Source organism: Labrus mixtus, chromosome 9 (assembly GCF_963584025.1).
Source record: "Labrus mixtus chromosome 9, fLabMix1.1, whole genome shotgun sequence".
Taxonomy (NCBI): domain Eukaryota; kingdom Metazoa; phylum Chordata; class Actinopteri; order Labriformes; family Labridae; genus Labrus; species Labrus mixtus.
Genome location: NC_083620.1, coordinates 1,934,092 through 1,955,324, shown reverse-complemented (window position 1 = coordinate 1,955,324; position 21,233 = coordinate 1,934,092). Strand labels below are relative to the sequence as shown.

At 42.1% G+C, this 21,233-nt stretch overlaps 1 protein-coding gene across 7 annotated transcripts in view; it reads left to right on the top strand.

Annotated features, from left to right (window-relative positions):
• Nucleotides 1-21,233, top strand: part of fli1 (Fli-1 proto-oncogene, ETS transcription factor) — a 33,423-nt gene that overhangs the window by 4,478 nt on the left and 7,712 nt on the right. For 2 of the 7 annotated variants that reach the window (XM_061045940.1, XM_061045942.1), the window contains exons 3-6: nt 7,103-7,314; nt 7,624-7,778; nt 8,683-8,886; nt 15,814-15,882. In XM_061045940.1, coding sequence (XP_060901923.1) covers nt 7,103-7,314; nt 7,624-7,778; nt 8,683-8,886; nt 15,814-15,882 — 640 coding nt within the window. The other 5 variants (XM_061045939.1, XM_061045941.1, XM_061045944.1 and 2 more) reach the window with 4 other exon arrangements.

Below are 21,233 nucleotides of genomic sequence, written 5' to 3'. Positions count from 1 at the left end.
TATTTTAGAAAATTAGCTACTTTTGGACTAAATATAGGCTTACAGGTTGAGAAGAAGCTCACACTTGTTTAAAAATATAAATCCAAAGCGGCACACCACAGTGCAAAAAAAACTATTTTTTAGAGACCTGCTTCTGAAGATATGATGAGTCATATCTTAAGCAGCTCTTTAATTTGTCACTTTATCACAAGCCTCCCTGCAATGAAATGCCTTAATGAAAAACCTGGAGTCATGTATAGAAAAACAAAACAAAAGCAACAATACAAATCAGAAACCTCACCAGTCACTAAAGAGTTAAACAAGGTGTCTCCCTTAATTACACAAGTCTGAGCTGGCCTCAGGCAGGAGAAGCCTTGACCCTTAGCAGGATCCAGATGTGGTGGTCCCAAGGGTAGGGGCCGTCAGCCCCACCAGACCCCCAAGTCGAGAGCAGACAGGCCGGCCCTGCTTGTCAGTCGCTGCGGCGGCGCGCTCTGAGGCCGCTCCCCGAGGCAGAACCCCAACACTGCAAAAAATGTTCTCCATCTTCACCTCGACTAAATCGCAGTGTGTTGTTTAACATACTTTAAGTGCAATATGGATCTTTTTTTTTTCTTCATTTTTTGTTATTGTTGACAGTGTTGAAATAAAGCTTGCACCCCTGCTTGTTATTAACCCCCTCAAGCCAAATTAAGATAATCTGGGATAAAGTGTATTTTTCTTTGTCTATACATTCGAGTTGCTTATTGTTAGTTATAAATTCGTTTCGTTTGTCTTTCTAGCGCTTTTTAAAAAAAATGTTAAATGTGACAATAAATCTGTGAAAACAGACTCTTCTTGCAGTGTTATTGGTCTGGTCACGTTCAGAGCCGGCTCCATGTCTAGCATCTGCACTAAAATTATGCTGGAATTGATGAGAGCAATTTCATAGAGCAGACGAAAAGAAAAAAAAATCCTAAACGTGGGGGTGGGGATTACGGGATTTCTCTCTCTAAATTCAGGGGAATAGGGAATGACATCGAATATCTAAAATCAACTTAAATATATTTATTATTGTGTTATGAGCAACAATAATAATCCACACTGTGTCGTGTTTCTGTTGACGCAGGCTGCGTTTCATTCAGTGCTGTGCTGAACAGCAGACGCACACGTGTAGCGCAGACCCGCAGACTGTAGTGCGGTCAGGAGCTGAATGCTTGGATTTTATTAATGGTGTTTCAGGAAAACTTCACAGAAGCTTCACGGAAGGCTGTAAGGGAAAAAAAAGAAGACAAGGTTGCAACTCTTGTAGGTGTTCAGGTTACTCTCCTGTTTTGATTTAGAGCTCCTTCAGCGGCATGTCTGAGAAACATCTGTCCAAAATCAAAGATCAACTTTATTCAATGTATCACTTTCACTATGAAATATAGGATAAAACAGAGAATGGGCAGATTTATATGAGGATGGAGGCATGGCCAGATGAGAGTCCGAAGTGTAGGCGTGAACAGAAAGTGATCAAACACACAAGATCACAAAAACCGCGACAGAAAACCGCATTCCCTGAAACCTCTGTGAAATGCAGAAATAAGTCACAAGTCGGACAAACGGTAAACGCTTCCACACTAGCCGTGATTTAACTGAGAAGCAAACAACACAGCCCCTTTTTTTTTCTTTTTCTTTTTTTTACAGCAGGCTAAACAGCAATGGCTGTGCACAACGCAGGCAGTCATCCTGTAAATATTTCCGAGCAGAAAAACATAACAGCGGAGCGAACACTCAATTGTTTTCCCTGCTTATCTCTCTGGGACAGTATCCTGCTTTTTTGAAGGCAGGGCTTTCGGTGACACACAGCTTCCTCCTCAACCTTCTCAACAGCGGTGACTTCACTTCCCAAATTTAGAGGAAAGAAAAAACTCAATCCGGCAAAAGTGTCTCTTTCTCTCCGCCACATACCGGGGGCTGGAATTAACACAGAAGCGTGTCATGTTCGGGATATTGTCGGGGTCCGCTGAAAATTGCGCAAAATGGACGGAACTATTAAGGTAAGGGTGGAGAACGGGGTGTATGAGTTTGTGGGAGACTTCTTTTTCGGAGTTGCGCCTCCTTTTTTTAAAGAAATGGGTTGAAATGCCCCTCTGTGTGGGTCTGTGAGCGGGGACCTTCAATCTGACGACTATGAGCGGCTTTTCTGTCTCAGCCTGAATGCGGTAACAAGATATTCTTACTTTTTAGTCTTTCCCCCCCCTGTCCTTTTTTTAAATATCTGACTGGTTGTAAGAATACGCTACGGGTTTGGATTCAAATCAGAGTCACGCTTTGGACTTGGGGACCAAGCGCACAATTACGCACGTCTGGAAGGACGAAAGGAGTAGATATGTGTTTCAGACAACACATTGTAGACTAACTTCAGTGTCGGTACACGTTTTCCACGAATTCGGTGATTAATTTTTGTCTGACAAGCGGGCATTAAGCAATAGCCATGACTGGATGTACGCTGGACACGATGTGTCGAGCTGCGCAACGGCGGTGTGGCACATCGCCCGGCTCGGTCAGAAGATCCTGTCCTGGGTCAAAAAAAACATGTGATGTTTTGGTAAATGGTTTATAAGTAATGTCCTTGTCTTTGTTGCTGTTGGTTATTGTAACCTTTCCTCCTCCGGAGTAACAGAGAGTTTTGTTGAAGTGTAAGGAAAGCTGTCATTTGGTAACTTCACGGGGTAACTGCTCCGTTTGCAAAACTTGAAAACCGCAAGGCTTCACAATGATACCTTGGCTTGCTCCTCATATATAGTTACACAACTATTTTGAAATGGCATGTTTGAAGTCTAGAGCTCTGGTGTACTCTTAACACCAGCTACTAGCCCCGACAGTCAAAATTCCAGATGCATTATGGCTGCGGTCACCAGATGTTGAATGGCAAGTCCCGATTAGTTCGTCCTGCGATGCTTCAGTCTGTGTTCTCCGGGTAGAGAGCGGGAGCTAGGCAGGCTGCAGCATCTGCATTTTACTCTCATTGTTGCTGAAAAGTAAAGCGACTTGTTTTCTGTTGGAAACTTAAAGTAGCGGGTTTGCGGCGGCTGGGTGTGGTGTGAGTTTTGGATGAGTGTAAACGTTGGCCAGACAAGAATGTCAGACTGCATATAGTCACTTAAATGTCGTTATGTGCCGCTCAGAACCCTGTGGTTGTTTTCTTGTGTATCAGGGGTGAATGTCATGCTGCAGAAGTACATGAATGTCTCCACCTTAGATGATTGTAACAAAGCAGGAGGTTGTTACAATTCAATCATAATTGAATCCTCGGGTATAAATTACGGGCTGCTTGTTGCATTCATGCTCGCTCAAAAAGAAAGGAAGGGCTCTCTAGCCATGAGAGCTTCCTGTTCTACACAATCTTTTCCTGACAGGTTTCCTCTTCCTCTTTAAACAAAGAGCAGGAATGCCCCCCTGGGTGGCTCCTGCTAGATGGCTGTGTGTGAACGTCAAACAATCACACGTGTAGTCTGGATGTAGAGCTATTGCATATATCTCCAGTCTGCTCCAGACACGTCGTGACGCATTTAGAGAGATGGACATGGCTGATGTAAACAGCACAGAGGTGGCTCCCAGCAGGTGTCACACTCACACAATGCTTCTTATGGTGCCTGCAGTTGAACCTTTTCCACCTTTGTCCATCTGAGGACTTTTAATATGGTTAATCAAAAACTGAATTTTGAACTTAATTATTTTTTGTATTTTATTTTTTTGGTACTGATAATCTAAAACAGATGTTCAGTTATCGTCCTTACAAGAAAGTGACTACAAGTGGCACATAACCACTGAGATTATCTTTGGATGCAGTGGGACAGACTGACAGAAAAAAAATAGTGTAACCGCTGGTAGCTTTTACTGGCAGCATGTTCCCCACAGATACTGGAAAGAAAACGTAGGCACTGGTCTGTCAACCTCCCAGTTTGTCTTCATGAGTGTGGTGTGCTCTATTTAAAACAAACATCTGCAATCTTGATGGGCTCCCACCACTTGCCAATCATAGAAACAATTTGCCCAGGCTGATATGTCAGAGTAAATGTAACGTGCAAACACTCATACTAGTTGTCCAGGCCGTTATCGAGCTGCAATGAGACATTCCCTCACTCTCTACACTTTATCATCCACAGACTAGCTGCTGTGCTCTGCTCAGATAGAGAGTCCCGCCGCCAGTGTTCAGACTATGATGGATCCACTGATGAAATCGGTGGAAAATCTAATTCTGGCGAGATGGTTAAACGCTTTGGAGAGGGTTCAGCTTTTTTTTCATTAAAACCATCACTCTGAAGAGTAGTAGTTTATCAAAGGAGGTCAAATTTGTGTCTTGTATTTGATATGTGTTATAAGTCACATACGACTTGCAGTAAATTGTGGTAATAAATGACACACAGCAAATACCTCAAACTGTCACTTTGGTTGTGTTAGGTTAGTTTTTGTAGAGCTGAAATGGTTTCAATATCAACTTTAGAAAAAAATAACAAGTCATGATGGCAGCCAATGAATATAGCGCTGGCTTCTTGTAAGACCAAGTTAAGGCAAAGGAATGCTGTGTTTTGTATGTTTTTCTATTCAAAATGAATATCTGTTTAGTCTTTGTTATCTGAATCCTACCTGTTAAAGGACTCAGATCTCCTTGAAGACACAGCATCAGTTACTTTCTTTTCATATAAGTGTAGAGAGCTAAATTAGAGTTACTCGGCTTATCTCGTGTTGTTGGGTTCTTATGATGGTTCTTGTGATGGTTCTTATGATGGTTCTTGTGATGGTTCTTGTGATGGTTCTTATGATGGTTCTTATGATGGTTCTTGTGTTTCCTGGGTTCTTATGATGGTTCTTATGATGGTTCTTATGATGGTTCTTATGTTGCCTGGGTTCTTATGATGGTTCTTGTGATGGTCGGGTTATATATGTCTGTTGGGTATCGTGCACTTTGGGTTCTTTTCTGTTGAATTGTATTTAATTATTTTTAGTATTTTTCATTTGTTATGTTCTTGCTGTTGTTTATGTTCTTCTGTGTTTAGTTTAGTTTGTTCTTGTTTTTGCTGTTTGTCAAAGCACTTTGTAAACCTGTGTTTTTAAAAGGTGCTATAGAAATAAAGTTATTATTATAAAGTTATTATTATCTCATAAAATGTAGAAGCAGCTGTACACAACATAAAAGATACCCAGGTACTTGTTTTTTTGTAGTTAAGAAATGTAAGCAGGTTATATTTGTAAATTCAGCATTTAAGAGAGAGAGTTGTGAGAGATCATCCATGTCATTTACAGTTACTGTTGTGTTAGTGTTAGTGTGTGCATTTCATCAACCTCCTCATGTAACAATGACAAAATGTGCTTCAAAAAGGAGACACGTGCAACAGAAAACGGCATAAGTGAAAACTTTCTACTTGCATGAAAAGTCTCAGCATGGAATGATTTTAAACCTCTGTGGGATCAGGAGGGATTTCACTTTTCATTTCGCTTTTCATTTTTAGAGAATGCAAAAAAAAAGCTACGTGTTGGAAATATCGATCAATGAATATCAAGTAGCATTTTTTCTCCCTCGAGCAGATATGTGGCATTTGGAATGAAATAATTTCAGTCATCCTGGAATTAGACATGTCTCGGTCTAAGCTGTGCCATCAGATCCAGATGTGCATCAGACCCCGATCCTAATCCTCAGTAGAACCATATGACTCCAGTGACTCCACTTTATATTGTGACTTATAGGTTTTTCTATTTCTTATAGTTAACAGTCGATTACGCAATTTCTACTAAGTCATCAAGTTATTGTTGGGTATAATCGTTCTGTGCCAGCTTTGAGTTGCCTGGCACAGGTCTAAGATGGTGTCATTGCCCAATTATATTCTTTGTGCAGCTTTTGGCAGTGACATCTGCATCTTCAAATGTAACCTATCATTTACAATACATGCTTTGCGTCCTAGACGTTACAAGAGGAGCATGTTTGAAAACCACGTAATAACTTGGCCAGCACTAAGTTTCTGCGTTTGTTTTCTTTAATAAACTGACATTGCTCCAGCTGAGCCACAGCAGAGGGGTCGGTGTAGCTGTGACCTCTTCTGCTTCTGTTGAGTCTTCAGCCGTGCAGCGACGCACAAGACAAGACATTTCAGGGGTGACAGGGGAATTGAAGTCCAGAAGATTCTGATAATGAGCGAGAGGAAATGATAGTAAAACCAGGATTCTGTAAAATGTTGCTAAGAGTATTTGTTTGTACTAGGAATGTGAGAAAGTAAGACTTTTTTTTTTCTTTGCGTGAGCTGATGGGTATTTACTGGTAGAACAGTTGAATGTATGAGCAGATAATGTCAGCAACGCCCAAGCTTACAACTCGGCCTTACTCCACTTTGGGCTTGATTGAAGTCATGCAAACATCATGCTAACATCAACAGGAAGCTACAGTTGCTACGTGGGCTGTATACACAAACTACTTAGGATGCCAGACTGCGATATGACCAATAACTGCACGTAATTGCTGTAAACAAAAAAAATGCACAAGAGAATTCAAATTTGATATCACAAGTTTCAGTGTTTTGTCAGATGAGACTTGTTGGAAGTAAGATGAGAAGATTTACTCTTAAACCTGTCGGCTACATATGGAACCACAGCCAGGAGATAGTTAGCTTAGCATAGAAAAAAAAGAAGCAGGGTGAAAATGGATAACCCAGCCCTGTTCAAAAGTAAAATGAACCATGATCCTGCAATTCTTAAAACATTTGATTATCACAATACATCTCAATTATTGAGTATGTTGCAAATCATTGAAGGTATGTCCCAGGAAGTCCTTCAGGGTCGGCAGGCAAAAGAACTAAAGTTTGTTTAATGGCTTGAGATGTGTATGTAAGTGTATTGTGTTAAAGTTAATCGGACAGGGGCCAGTTTTCCTACACCTGTATTTATGCTAAGCTAAGCTAACCGGCTTCTTTTAGTAGATTTATTTTAAAGGATCAGACTTAAGCGTGGTATCAATCGTCACATCTAATTCCCTGCAAGAAACTAAATATGTGTAATTAGAAAATATAATATACGTTTTTTATTTCCAGCGTATATTGGTATCAGTAGCTCTTCAAAAGTGAGTAGTGAAGGAATTAAGTATCCTACTTGTTTCTTCCATCTACAGGAGGCGCTATCAGTGGTGAGTGAAGACCAGTCCTTATTCGAGCCCCCGTACGCTGCTGCTGCCCCTCTCCCCAAGACAGACATGACTGCATCTGGCACACAGGACTATGGCCAGACCCACAAAATCAACCCTTTACCCCCACAACAGGAGTGGATCAACCAGCCAGTGCGGGTCAACGTCAAGAGAGAATATGAGCACATGAATGGATCCAGGTATGGAATAACAATTTCTTCTAGCATCATATAAGTTATACAGGCTTCAGAGAAACATGGCAGTATATCTCTATGCATTGGGTAGTGTACACAATCATAGCTGTTGCTTTGACTGCTGTCATTTGTCATTCAACAGGCAATTTTTTTTACCACGATTAAACCCTCATTTTTTTCTTTTTCTCTTTGAGAAAGTGTAGTGCTAAAAACAGTCCCATGCTAAAGTCAAAAAAGAAAAACCAACAGCATCCAAATGTATCTCCTGAATGCAATATTTTACAACTGTCTTGTGTTTGTGTGTTTGTGTAGCAGAGAGTCTCCTGTAGACTGCAGTGTGGGTAAATGTAATAAGCTGGTGGGCAGTAATGACACTTCATCTCAGATGAACTATGGAAACTACATGGACGAGAAAAACGCCCCTCCCCCCAACATGACAACCAATGAGCGGAGAGTCATTGTACCTGCTGGTAAGAATAGGTTTCTCAATAACAAAACAACAAAATGCCATACCAGTATCATATGCTAGGTTAATATGATTCAAATAAGTGTAAAAACAACTCCTCCTTTTTCTTTAAAATTTGCAAATACCATAAACCCCAATATCTGTTGAGCTGGTTGATTGGGTAAACCATTGTTCCAGTGGTCATATTTTTTTTCCTTGGCTTCACTAACTTTCAATATATATCAAATCACACACTTTACGATGCAACAGTTTATAAATATAGCCCCCAAAAAATATTTAGACGTCTGTTTTGATTACGTTGTAAGAATTAAGCCAAAGACGGGTTCATTATTTTCCCAAAAAATGAGCACATGTGATGAATTAACAGTGAAAGGAGAGTTGATACATGTTCCTATTAGAAGGCTACTGAAGTGTTATTTCTAAACTGATCCAAATGGCCACTCATCTATTAACTTAATAGAAGCTCCACATGGACACCACTCCTTAACCACAAGTGGCAAGTCTGGGCTTTGGTTTCACAATTTGCTGCACAATATACAAGATTTCAGAAAGGTTATTTTAAGAACTGGGTTTTTATTTATTTGTATAAAGGGTTATTTCAAACATTTGTAGCCACAACAGGAAGGGATTTCAGAGCCAATACTACGTTGTGGAAGATATTCTATTGAAACCTTTTATGACTCATCTCACTCATGCTGACCCTATCCATGTGGTAAAAATAAAACAAAGAATATTTACAACTATCTGAACAAGGTCTGCTACTGATATAAAATTCTGTTTCCAATTTGTCTCCTGCCCTTTACCTTTCCAGACATGAGGCTCTTCCAGCTCTGTCAACGCGTCTGTCCAGAAACAACTGTAACAGAGGCAAGCTTCTCCTCACTTCTTCTTCTTCTGTCTTTCTGCAGACCCGTCATTATGGTCCCAGGACCACGTGCGCCAGTGGCTCGAGTGGGCGATCAAGGAGTACGGCCTGTTAGAGATCGACACGGCCATGTTTCAGAACACAGACGGCAAAGAGCTCTGCAAGATGGGCAAGGACGACTTCCTCCGGCTCACCACCATGTACAACGCCGAAGTGCTTCTCTCTCATCTCAATTACCTCAGGGAAAGTAAGTACCCGCTATGCAAATCATGTGTAAGAAAACAAAAAACAAGCAGGCAAATCAAGGGAACAAAAGGGTACAAAACTAATGAATATGTCATAAGACAGACAGTTAATTAACTCAGGAAAAAGAAGTGATTGGTTATTGATCGATAAAAAAAGCTAACAAAAATGAAAACATAAGGAAGACATATGAAAGCAGTTCTGGTAAAATGTGCTCTGATATTCATGCTTTACATCCTCCTGGTTGTACATAAAGTAAAGTCTGCTCTGGCATCCATTTTTTGCCAAAGAATGGAAGTCAAAATCAACCTGCAAGACATACTTCTCTCTCTTGTCACATACTTGTTTTTGCTTTGGAAGAAAAGTATCAGAAGAAAAAAAAGAAGAGCATTGGCAGTGACACTATTTTTGTCACCACATTATACTCACATTACAATACGTAAACAATGACATTGCTTTTACTGGAAACTCATGTCTCCATAATAACTGCTATAAGTATGAGGCAGGGTTGTGAAAACCCAAGAAGGTTCTTTCCAGTCTCGAGATAACCATCGACTGCATCCCCTCCCCACTTGACTTTGCAGCGCCTTATTCCACATGGTCGCGAAAAGATGAAGGCCAGGTGCATTGCCTCGGGAATCACGCTATAGGCCTTTTTTGTCTTCAGCACGGCAAAGAAAGTTGATCTGCAATTTGCAATGGAGGCAACTAAATTGGAAGCTGTAACCTTTGAAGAGTTCCTCGAAAAACAATCCTGGTTCACATGTTTCGGCTCGGGAACTAAAGCATTTTTTCCAAGGGCAGTATGCAAATGAGGTTTTGATATAAGATGTAACATCTGGCATGGCTGTTGGGTTAGATACACAGTCATGTCTAGTCCAGAAAGTAGGAAAACACTGTTTTCTGTTAGAAGGTCATGAATATTGTGAATATTGAATATAAACAGTTTGTCCCATCTTTGAATTCTTAGCATTCTGCAAAATGGTTTTGAGCTGCTTCTGCTGTGGCTGAGATAGCATGACACCAAGTTGGGTGGAGTGACTGACGGCTCAACTAAATTTAACATCACTTCCAAAATACTGCGATGGGGCCGCAGCGTGATGTAATGGGAACTGTATTTTTGTGGGTGTCAACAGTTTTCTCTGTGCACGGCGTCTGGGCAAAGAGAGATGCTTGTCATGAGTATAACAGCCTCATTGTGCAGCGCTGCAGCGGGTGGATCTGTCTGACCGCCACTGGGCACACTCCACCAGGCAGTTTTCATTACGGCCACTGGCTGCGGGACTTAGCCGCGGCTTAGGCGTGCTGCACCGCGACGTTGCCCAACGCTGCCCCTTTTTTTTTTTTAGACCTTGTGTGTTTTGGAGACAGAAGAAATGTCTCGGGAATCCTCTCCACTTGCCAGCTGAAATTGCTTTGGATCGCTTCCCGACAATCAAAAAAGATGAATGCTCCCGTCCCTGTGCCTGGACTGACTGACCTTTTTTTGGGGGGGCAGGGTCTTTGAGAAGCAGGCAGTGTGTATTATTGACATTGGGAGCCTTAGGGCAAGAGGAACTATGTTAGTAAATGAACGTCTAAGGAAGACTGAGAAGCAGGAGGAGGAGGGAGGTGGAGGCTTAATGTATACCCTGCGGGGCTGATGATTTGGAAACTGAAGCCGTTCGCTTTTTCCCCCCGCAGCACAAACAAACACAATCACAGACAAGGAGTAACCCCGTCCAGAAAAGAGACCTCTGGCTTCACTCACGAGAGCTGGAGCTTGGCCGAGCTTTTCAGAATACAGAAAAATGGAAAGGAGGGAGAGACGGAGCCTAACCCTGGAAGTATTAGTGATTCCAGATTATGTGATGTCTTCCTCCGTTCACCCATTCATACATTACCCCCCCTATCCTCCTCCAAAATCTGGATGGTCCAAGGGGGGTACGATTACATTTCTTACACATCTGTGTGCATCATGTGTGGGTTCTGTTTATTGAACCTTTGATTAACATTCCTCAAAGTCATTAAGCCCTGTATGTACACTCGGCACGGGGCAAGGGCACGCCTCCCCATCCTTCAGCCGTACGATAACAAAACATTCCTGCCAGGTCATGTGCAGAAATATCACGCAGAAACCAACGCTGGTGCAACCGCTGGCACAATCACAACATCTGTCTGGCTTCCCAGCTGCTTTGCAGTAACAAGGGTAGTTGCCCGTGCATTATTTGTTGGCCTCGTTGTTGGTCACTTATCCAGATTTTTATAAGTAATGGCCGCCCGCGCCCCAATGTGCTTTCAATTTGGAACGCAATTTGAGAATTTGTTCAAATTAGTCTGTCAAGGAGGGACCGCGGATTGTTTGCTTTATCGCACCCATGTAGGTCGGTTTGATACCACATGTGCTGGAAACGGAGCCGAGCAAAACCTCAGACAACGAAAGTCTGTATCCTCCGACAGACGGAGATGCAAGAAGAGAAGGAGGAATGAGATGGGGGGAGGCATAAATGAGTCAGAAGGCAGACAATTTAAAGCAAATATACTGAGGATCTAAAAAAACAATTTCAGAAATTGGATGAAGAAATATGTCCTTGACAGATGTATTTTACAGTAGTTATTTGAGGACAGGAGTGCGAGGGTGTGAGCAGGAGAAACTGTTTTAGTAGGCGAGTGTGAGCTAGAAAAAGAAAGTCAAGGGGGTCGACTATTTTTTAAGAATTGTGTGGAAATGGTCCGAGGTGGTCATGATTGAGTGCTGTTGGAGAACAGCAATAGTTCTGTTTCCCAGCTGTCGCCGTTGCTTGTGTGTCTGGATGGATTTACAGTGAGGGAGTCAAGACAGAGAGAGAGAGAGAGAGAGAGAGAGAGAGAGAGAGAGAGAGAGTGATAAGTCTGGGCTTCTGCACTCTGCAGCTCGCTCCAGAGTGGGGGACATTCTCGAGCCCTCAATAGTTTATACAGACCATAAACATCTGGGCTCGAAGGCTGAGTAGGGAAAAAGGAGGTCTGGAGAGCTCTCTACCCTCCTTCTCCCCTCACAACATTTTTATTGAGCTCCCTTTGCATTAGTTCTTTCTATTGGCAGATTATCACCGGTGCAGAGGGGCTCAGCAGTCTGGCTCTGCGCCCTTTACTGTTAGCTGTCTGCTGTTAGCCACCATTACAGAGCAGTTTGTGGCTGCTCAGTGACGGCTGGGCTGCAGACACTTTGTGCTTAAGGAATCTATGTGCATATCACATTAGCATAAGGGGAGGTGGATAATAAGCAGTTGCTATTCATGTAAACACTGAGATGAGCTCAGCTGTAATTTAAACTAGCTTCTCAGAGGTCCATTATAATTGTACTCACAGCCCAATTGCCACTTAAGTATTATGATTTGGACCAATTCTGTAAAACCTTGGAATTCAGTCAGTGATGTTTTTCAGCTTTTATCCTAAAAACCTTTTACATAATTTTTTTATAGTCACTTTAAACAGCATCATATGGTTAATCTATTAGGGGGATAATTTTGAACTCCCCACAAACCTGATACACTAAAACTCTTACCCACTCCAAGCAGTGACTGGATAGGTGGGTGGGAGTGAATAAACAAGGAAGTATTTAAACATTTCAAATACTATCAGCATTTAAGGTGAAATAGTTAGAAAAAGATATGGGGGGGGGGGGGGGGGGTCATCTTTGGACCTAGCGAAGAAATAACAATAACTTAATAATGTCCATTGTGGGATGTAATGATCTTCAATCACATTGTTGATCCATCCCTGAACTGCAGCCCCTGTTACTTCCACATTTGCTTCATCATTTGAGAATCAAAGAACCCCTTCAGTTGTTGTCTGTTAAGTCTCATACACTTAAGAATGGTGTAGTTAGCTTACCACATGATTCTCGATAGGTCATGCTGGGGGACAGGTGTGTTTTGCGTTTTATTACATTTATTTCAACTTCCTGTTTTTGTGCTTTAGTAGCCTAAACAAAAGAAAATGTCTTTCACTTTACCATACCCAAGTTTCTATTCCTTTACTAAACCAAACTTTGACTATAATGGATTCTATACATAGGAATCTTTTTTGTAATTTCATGAAAAGAAAGTCATGTACCACATGCTTTAAGAAGCAACACTTGTCAGAAGCCAAACCTTTTGTGTTCCACAATTTCCCAGTTTGGGATCAATAAAGTAATTCTATTCTATTCTATTCTATTCTATTCACTCCCACCCACCTATCCAGTCACTGCTTAAAGTGGCAGCTCCAATTATTTTCAAGACAGGGGTAATGTAAAGGATTACAAATTTAAATTGCTGTCGCTAATCGCTGCTTATTTGTAACTCTTACATTTCATAGGTGGATTAGCTTGCTGTAGTCCTGCTAGTTTATGAGAGGATTGATTGCAGTTGGGTTTCCTTTAGTTGACAGACTGGCACAGTTGATTTAAGCCTTTACAAAAACAAAGGGAATATGATCCCTGCAGTAACTGCACTGCTGTCTCAGTTACAGTTTCAACTACACATCCAGCCTGCTGATGATGTTAGCCACTTACAAAATGCTAACACAGTGAGCGTATAAAGCTCCTGGTTACATTACTCTGCAACTTGGTTATACACAGGTAGAACATCTGAGAATATACACATTGGTACTTCTTATCAGGCAGTGATTTGTATCTTTGAATGGGCTTGTGGATCACACAGAGGTGGCTGTGGCTCAGTGGTAGAGTCGGTTGTTCCTCAACTGTAAGGTTGGAGGTTTGATCCCAGCTTGTGCAGCTACATGTTGATGTGGCCTTGGACAATGCTCACTGCTATTGTTGAAAAGCTCAATGGACACTGATGAATTATCTCTTCATATTTGAGGACTTGTTGGACATTTCTGACATGCACTAAGGCTGGTGTAAAAAATGAGCAGCATCATCCTATGGAGCTGAAATGATAACCTACTGCTGACTGGAGCCCATTTGGCCCGCTTTAGGTGGCAAGATGCCCAAAAGAGGGTGACTGGAACCCTCAGTTTGTTGACAAAGCTCAGGCCGCATGTTTGAGGCAACAGTATCACATAGCTTTACAGAATAAACAGCAGGGGCCTGATGGAGGTCAATCACAATGCTGAGCAAGCCCTCCAAGATCTCTGTCAATATTATGGGGGTAGCCAAATTCAAGGACAGGACTTAAAAAAAAAAAAAAAAAAAGAGCGAGCCATCACTCATAGGAAGGAGAGAAAAGAAAATTGTTTGTGGATGTTATGTAATCAAGCAGACCGTGAGCAGATGTGACAGGGGAGGGAAAGAAAGAGTGGAGGTCTTAAAGGCTAAACACTGGCCAGTCCTCCCACTGTGCTGTCAGATTAACCGGGGACGTGTTTGTTTTCTGAGAGAAGGAAGAAGTCGTCCAAATAAATAGGCAGCATGGCCATGGACCCCCTCCACTCAAACAGTCAGCTGTGTCTCTCTCTCTCTCTCCCTCTCGTACTCACTCTCACTCTCCCTATACGGCAGTCCTGATTTTCTCTGTGGGGTGGTTTGAGGTTTTCTCAGCAATGCTGCCTGTTTGCCTGTCTGGGTCAGCCCACATATGTGGCACACAGTAGGAAAAGGGTTAATGACCCCTTCCTCCTCCCTTCCCTCCCTTCTTTTATTTCTGTCGGTTCATCTTTCTCCTACACTTTCTGCCTCATTCCAAAGACGGTGCTTTGGTGGCTCATTTGCCCCCTGTGCGCTTACACTCTGCGTGTGGAATTATTTTTGTACGGGGGAGCTGCATTTGATTGCTGAGCAGGGACCCGGCCTCATACAATGGCTCCCCTGTTCTGAGGCCCCCAGGTTTTCTAAACTAGACCCAGAGCCTTGGGGGTGCCGTGGAGTAGGTAGAACCAGAAGGGGTGGGGTGTTGGGAGGTTAGAATACATTTGTGGAGCACCACACTCCCCCCCACCCCCAAGCCACCCCCTAAAAAAACAGAACCCTAGTCTGCCACCATGGGCCCCTTACCCCCTATTCCTCCAGCTTTTAGGTCCTGCATCAAATCTCAAGCAAAGCAAATCCCAAATCTAACTTTTACCTTTGACGTTTTTTTGGTTCTGTTTCATATGATCCCATTCAGAAAACACACATCTCCCTTACTCAGCAGCTCTCTGCAGCCATCGCAGTGCTAAATCTTAAAAACTCCCTGCGTAGTAGCTGCCCTTGTGTTTTCTCTGTGCATTTCTGGCTCTGTTTTTCCACTCGCTGATTTATGCCTGGGGGCAGCTAAAATTAAGAGAGCATTTTGGTGCCGCCCAGGGTGCCTGTGTAAGTGGAGGAATGCAGCGCAGAGTTCTGCTCCATAAGGTGAAATGAATAGGCCGCCATATGCAGACTCCTGCCTCCCTGACTTTATTATTCAGGAGTGAGGATTGCAGTTAAAACACTGCACCAGGGTTTTTTGTATGTAAAGCACTGACTGTGTGCTGGATTGTCTTTATTTGGGACTAAATTTATGTGTCATGAATTATTATAGTACTACGACTATTTTTAGGTTAAAAAAAACAGGAGCACAATTCAAGAAATGAAAAGGGCTCTATATAGCTGCCTGACAGTAATTGAGCTGAACCTACTACTGCCACCTGCTGGCTATTTTCTTTAAACCCTGTGAGCTTTCTGTCTGAGGGAAATGCACTATAATTACACTCACTAATAACGTCCCTTGTGTTAGTTAGTAAGGCTATTAATATACATGTTTGCAAATATTCTGCAAGCTATCTGATCGCACAACTTAAAGAGCTAAAGCTGGAACTTTACTCGTTTATAACTTAAACTGTCGATCACTGATTGCTCTCATGAAAGAATCCATGAAAACATCTTCTAGGCTGATCTATGCTACTTTTTTTGTCCATCACATGTCCTATTGTGTAACTTGTAAAAGTAGATTTTTCATTGTTTTTTTTTCTCACTACTATGCTCTATGTCATCTCATTTTTATTCCAGGTAGCTCATCATTATCCTACAACACACCATCTCATGCAGACCCATCCCCTCGCCTGGCCGCCAAAGAGGGTAGGGACAACATTTTATTTAAATGTTCTAATCCTGATATCCCTGTGTGTGTTTTGGTATACTTGGGGCTGTTGTAACTGTTAAGATAAGTGGGTCAAGGTGAGATTGTCAGGCCTAAAAATAATAAAGAAGAATGAAAAGATGAAAACAGAGAAAACATTTTTTATGATGACCCTGAGAGAACCTTTTGAGACAGGTAGATAGGGAAACACACTTTAGCATTCAGGTCAGTTACCACAAATCCAAACCTCAAGCTCTGATGCTCCCAACAGCACACTGTGCAGGTGCACCTTTTGTGATTCCAAAAACAATATGAGCCAAGCTGCCCTTTTTTTTTTTTTGTGAGAGCCGGTGCCTGTGAGCACACATCGTGCACTCTCAGGATAGAGGCATACTAACAAGTGGACAAAAGCTGGGTGCTGATGAGTCCTTTCCACAACAGCAGGGGCGAAAGCAGAAGCTGAATGTGGTGATAATGGTCAAAGAAGGAGGACACAAGACTTGTGAATGAGGTTGTTTGTTGGGAGAGAGACATCGTAGACAGGTGCTTTGGCAACAATGTGCATGGAAAACACGGCAGAGGAGCCTGAATGGCTTCTTCGGGCCAGACTAGAGCAGAAAAGAGTGTTTGTTGCTTTCAACAGGGTGTGTAAGTGATCTATTGGCAAAGAGGATGACAGAAGGTCACAGGGAGAGTAAGCATAATATACTTTAGTACATGCTTGTAGGACTTTTGTTAGAGACTGGCCAAATCTTTATCATTTTGCAGTTTTAAACATTGTGCACTAAAAACTCACTTTTTTAGTGACATTGTTTTAGAAAGATTACTCCCCTTTAACACATGAATCACATGCGACCTTTACCTGATCGAAACTCTGAAGGTATGCAATGGATACAGTAGCCTACATATTTACACATGATTCAATATTAATACAGCCTATTCAGATATCTCTAAAAAATGAGCCCAAATTAGTTTATTTTTAAAGACTATTAATTTGTAATGACGCAAATTAACTATGATAAAAACACAATGATTGCAATTTCTTAAGATAGGGAGAAAAGTGATAAAACAGAGAAAACAATAAGGAGAGAATAAATATAAAATAAAACATTTAAAATAGACATAAACTGTAGAGCAAAGGCAGCATGATCAAACAATAAACCAGTCAGAAGCTGTTCATGTGAGCACTGTTGTTTTGATTTTAGCCATTGTTTGAGTCCTCTGTTAAAAGCATTCCTGTTGCTCTCTAGTTTTATGCCAGTGGGCAGAGAGCTCCAAAGTTTTGCCCCCTTTGCAGAGAAAGTAGACTGGTCAAAAGATGTCTTGTACATTGGGACAAGACAATCACCACTGATGGAGGCTCATGTGACTGCCCTACGAGAGCTCTGACGCCTAATGGCTAATTCAGAGAACAGTGGTGACACATGATTATTTACACATTTAAAGAACAGTTTAAAAAGTCTAAAATACATAAAATTGTCAGAGGAATGCATAGTGAGATGAAGCTTTTGTTGGTGCTTGCTGTTTGCGCTGAACAAAAGTTGACTGGATCTATTCTGTTTATTGTCTATTGTCTATTTCTGAACTATTTGTATGCACTACTGCAGTGAAGTAGAAATGTAATGCCGGTGGTGTTGAAGCAAAAGTCTTGCAAAAGCCGAGCTGAGTTTCTAAGAACAACGCCCACAGCAGCTTAGGATGATTGTCTCTTTCCTCCTGGATACCTTTCCACTCTGCAAACATTATTTTGTGCTGACACAACACCATCATCGCTTGATGGCTTGAACTGCATATCAGTAAAATAAAGAAAGCTACACATCCTTTACATCAGCTATATGGTGTCACCACCAGAGACGAGAGAAAGGACTGCAATAACAGTGATAGCCTCGCTCACAGGATGAGGGGCCCTATCAAGGCAGGCCTGAGAGGAAACACTAGGTCTGATAAGTGTCCGAGAATGCCCTCTGCCTCTCACTATCGGGGCCCCCAGTGGTTTAGCATTAGGAAGGTTGTGTACTTGTTCTCGCCCTGCTTCAATACCAATAGAGCAATGGGCAGGCGAGATAAGATTCTGCTCAGTCACCCCCCGACCCCTGCTCTTCCTGGTTCTCAGCGCCAGGTATTTGGACTGGCAGGAATAGAGGGTCACTCCCTTCACCAGCATTTCCCTTTTCACAAGAGATGACTTCTATAACGGGCTCCGGTAACACTGAGCGAGCCTCTGACTGTGTCTTGTGATCCCCGCCTCGAGCTGAGAGAAGCCGGGTCCCAAACAGAGATGACTTTTTAAATTATTACCAAGATAATAGAGTGATTAACATAAGAGTTTAATTATATGTTTTCCCCTTAAAGTACATTTCAAATTCATTTAAAAAAAATGCTACTTATTTACCACATGTTATAACACTAAATTACATATTTATGGTTTAAGTAATTCACTTGTATGGAATTGAATGATTATTTAACTGACATGTTTTACCGACGAATCAATGTATTTTGTTATTTATTTACTACATCAAAGCTCTGTGAAGTCCAAGGCAATCTCCCACTGGGACAAAACAGTGAATCTTAATCTTAATCTTAAATGTTACCTTGTTTTATTAAACACGTTTTAGCAGGATAGTTCAAAACTGTTGTGAGTTGTGAGTTCGATATAAACGAAGTCTTGCTGCAGGAGAATCCTTTATCAACATTTTTCTCAGACCCACATTGCCAGATGTTCAAGTTCATATTGCCTTTAGAGAACAGTCAAATACCATTCAGGCTCTTTGGGGTAGAGTAAGCACGAGCATGCAGCAGGAGACAACCCTTAATCTGCTCCAGACTCGCTGGTGTAAAATGCAATGTTATGAATAAAAGAGAGCATATAAAACACGGAATGCAGCAGCTATGAAAGGGGATGTGTGTCTGCATGTGTGTGTGTGTGTGTGTGTGTCTAACGTCTGTGTCTTCAATATGCCTGTGGAGAGGCATGTGTGTGTAGGTGGGATTCTGAATGCCTTAGTGTATTTGTCACCCTTTGAATGTTATTTTTTAGAGCATATGTTGAGGAGTTTCTGTATTGTTTGTTTTCTACTTGTTAATGTTCATCCACAGCACAGATTTAGTTTTTTTTGTTGTTTTACCTCTAGTGACTTTTTGTACCTTTTTCAAGTTTTTAGCATCTGTTTGTGCCGCTGCTTTGGCATTTTATAATTTTGCAGAAAGTACACTCATATTCTCCGCTGCTTCTTTCTTTTCCGCGAATGGAGAAAGACGATGATGACGATGATTCACCTCTGTGAATCTATTTATTTTGCTGCCACGTCAAACTGGCAATTCAGCTTGGCGTTTTGTGCAAGCTGTCACATTTATACATTTGAAATGCTCCCATGTTGCATTTTGACATGTAAAGAAAAAAGAAGATTGTATATCTTTCTGTGTGTGTGTGCAGCATTGTTGCTGTCTCCTCTTGCGTACCCACTGCCTCTAAATCTTGTTCTTCGCTACTATCTCGTCCTCTTGTGGCTCCTTCCTTACACAGCTTTTTTAAAAGCACCTGTATTACTGGTATTTAAAAACCTTGTGTCCTGTCTGGGTCTCTTGTCTTGGCTCAGACTTCAGGTTAAGAACAGTCCATGACTCCATTATCGCCGTCTCTTCTTTTTCTCTGTCTACCCAGCCTCTGTGCTCAGTTGTTCTTTCACTCCCACTCTATCTAGCTTTCTCCTTTTACTCTCTCTCTCTCTCTCTCTCTCTCTCTCTCTTTTACTCTATGTCTCTTTGCCTTGCTCTCTCTCTCTCTCTCTCTGTCTCTGTCTAGCACTTGGGCCTTGTTTTGACTAACTGGTCCTGCAGTCGAAGTCTCCCAGGAGCATGCACCACACCCTCAGACCAGAGTGGAAACTGGCTCAAGTCGCAGTCAGAGCAAGGCCTGGAAAAATGAAAGAGGGGGGTGGGGGGTGGGAGGGGGGGCTTGGGGAGAGGCGGCTCTGTGTGTGCACATTTTGGTCTGTGTCTGTGTTTGTATGGCTGGCTTGCCCCGAGTACCCCCGACCACTTGGGCTTTGTACATTTTACCTCTGCGGCTTCTTCCTACTTCTTCTTCTCTTTCCCTTCAACTTCCCTGCCTTTCAGTCAGTCCACTTAGCTTTTAACAGATTATTATAGATAGGAAACACTTCCATTAGTGCCTTTATTCTCGCTCGCATTAATGCTTTTGTAGGTAAATGTGATATTCTGTGGAAGACTACACCACAGGTTTCTAAAAACCTGAAGGAGAGCTTCTCAGCTGTAGCTCATACCAGACAGTAGCAGGGTTCTCTGCCATTATTTTCTTTTCAAATTCCAATGTTGTGTTTCGTCTGACTCTTTTTTTTTCACGTTATTTTTTCTTCCCCCTCTCTTACATTTCTTCTTCTTCTCCGCTTTCGCTCAGCTTTTTCTCGCTCTGTCACTCTGTCTCCATCTTTTGCCCCTCCATACCTCTGAATAAAATCACTTTCTCTTTTCTGTGCCTCCTTTACATTCTGTCTCATTCCTCTTTGCTTCACTCCCCTTCATCTCCTGTCCTGTTTGTGATGCCCCCCCCCCCCCCCTCTCTCTCTGCACGTATGTATGGAGGTAGCCCCGATGTGTTTTTTGGGGTGGTGGGGAGTGGATGGGGATGGGGGGGCTGGCGGTGAGTAGAGGGGAAAAAAGGGCCAGTGAAACAAAGAGAGGTTGTCTGCATGCGAGGCAGGCAGGAAACGCAAGTCTCCCAGGACTCTCCCCCAGTCGCTGCTCCTTGGCTATCCTGCCGGCCCACACCAGATTGAACCTGACAGCACCGCTGAGCCACGGCAGCCCGCTTTTTATTTGTCCCTTTTCTTCCTCTTTTTGTCTCACTCTGTATTACCCTCTTTTTTTTCATCCGTTTGATCAATATATTCACTTTTCTTTTTTTCCGTTCTATACCTTACCATCGCTTTGTGTGTTTTTGAACTGTCACTTGAAATGCTTGCACTTGTTACTCTATTTTTAATATCCCTCTATTCATCTCACAGACCAGAGACCCTGTGTCATCTATACTGACAGGTATGGGTGCTTTTCTGGAAAAACTCTTGGGTATAAGATAAAAAGTTCAAACTGAGTGAAGAGATCAAGAGGTCCCTTAAGCAGCAGGACGTTTAGGCACTGGTGAATATAGTGCTGGTAATAAAAGGGACAATGAGGCAGCACAACTTCCAAGTTCCAAGTTTTCTTATTCTACAAAAAACACAATTATTTGTACATAAAAAGACAAAAACAAATACAAGAAAGAAAGATGAGTGATGACAAACCATTGCAATATTTGACAAATACTACTCCTTTTCAAAAGGTTGCAATATTT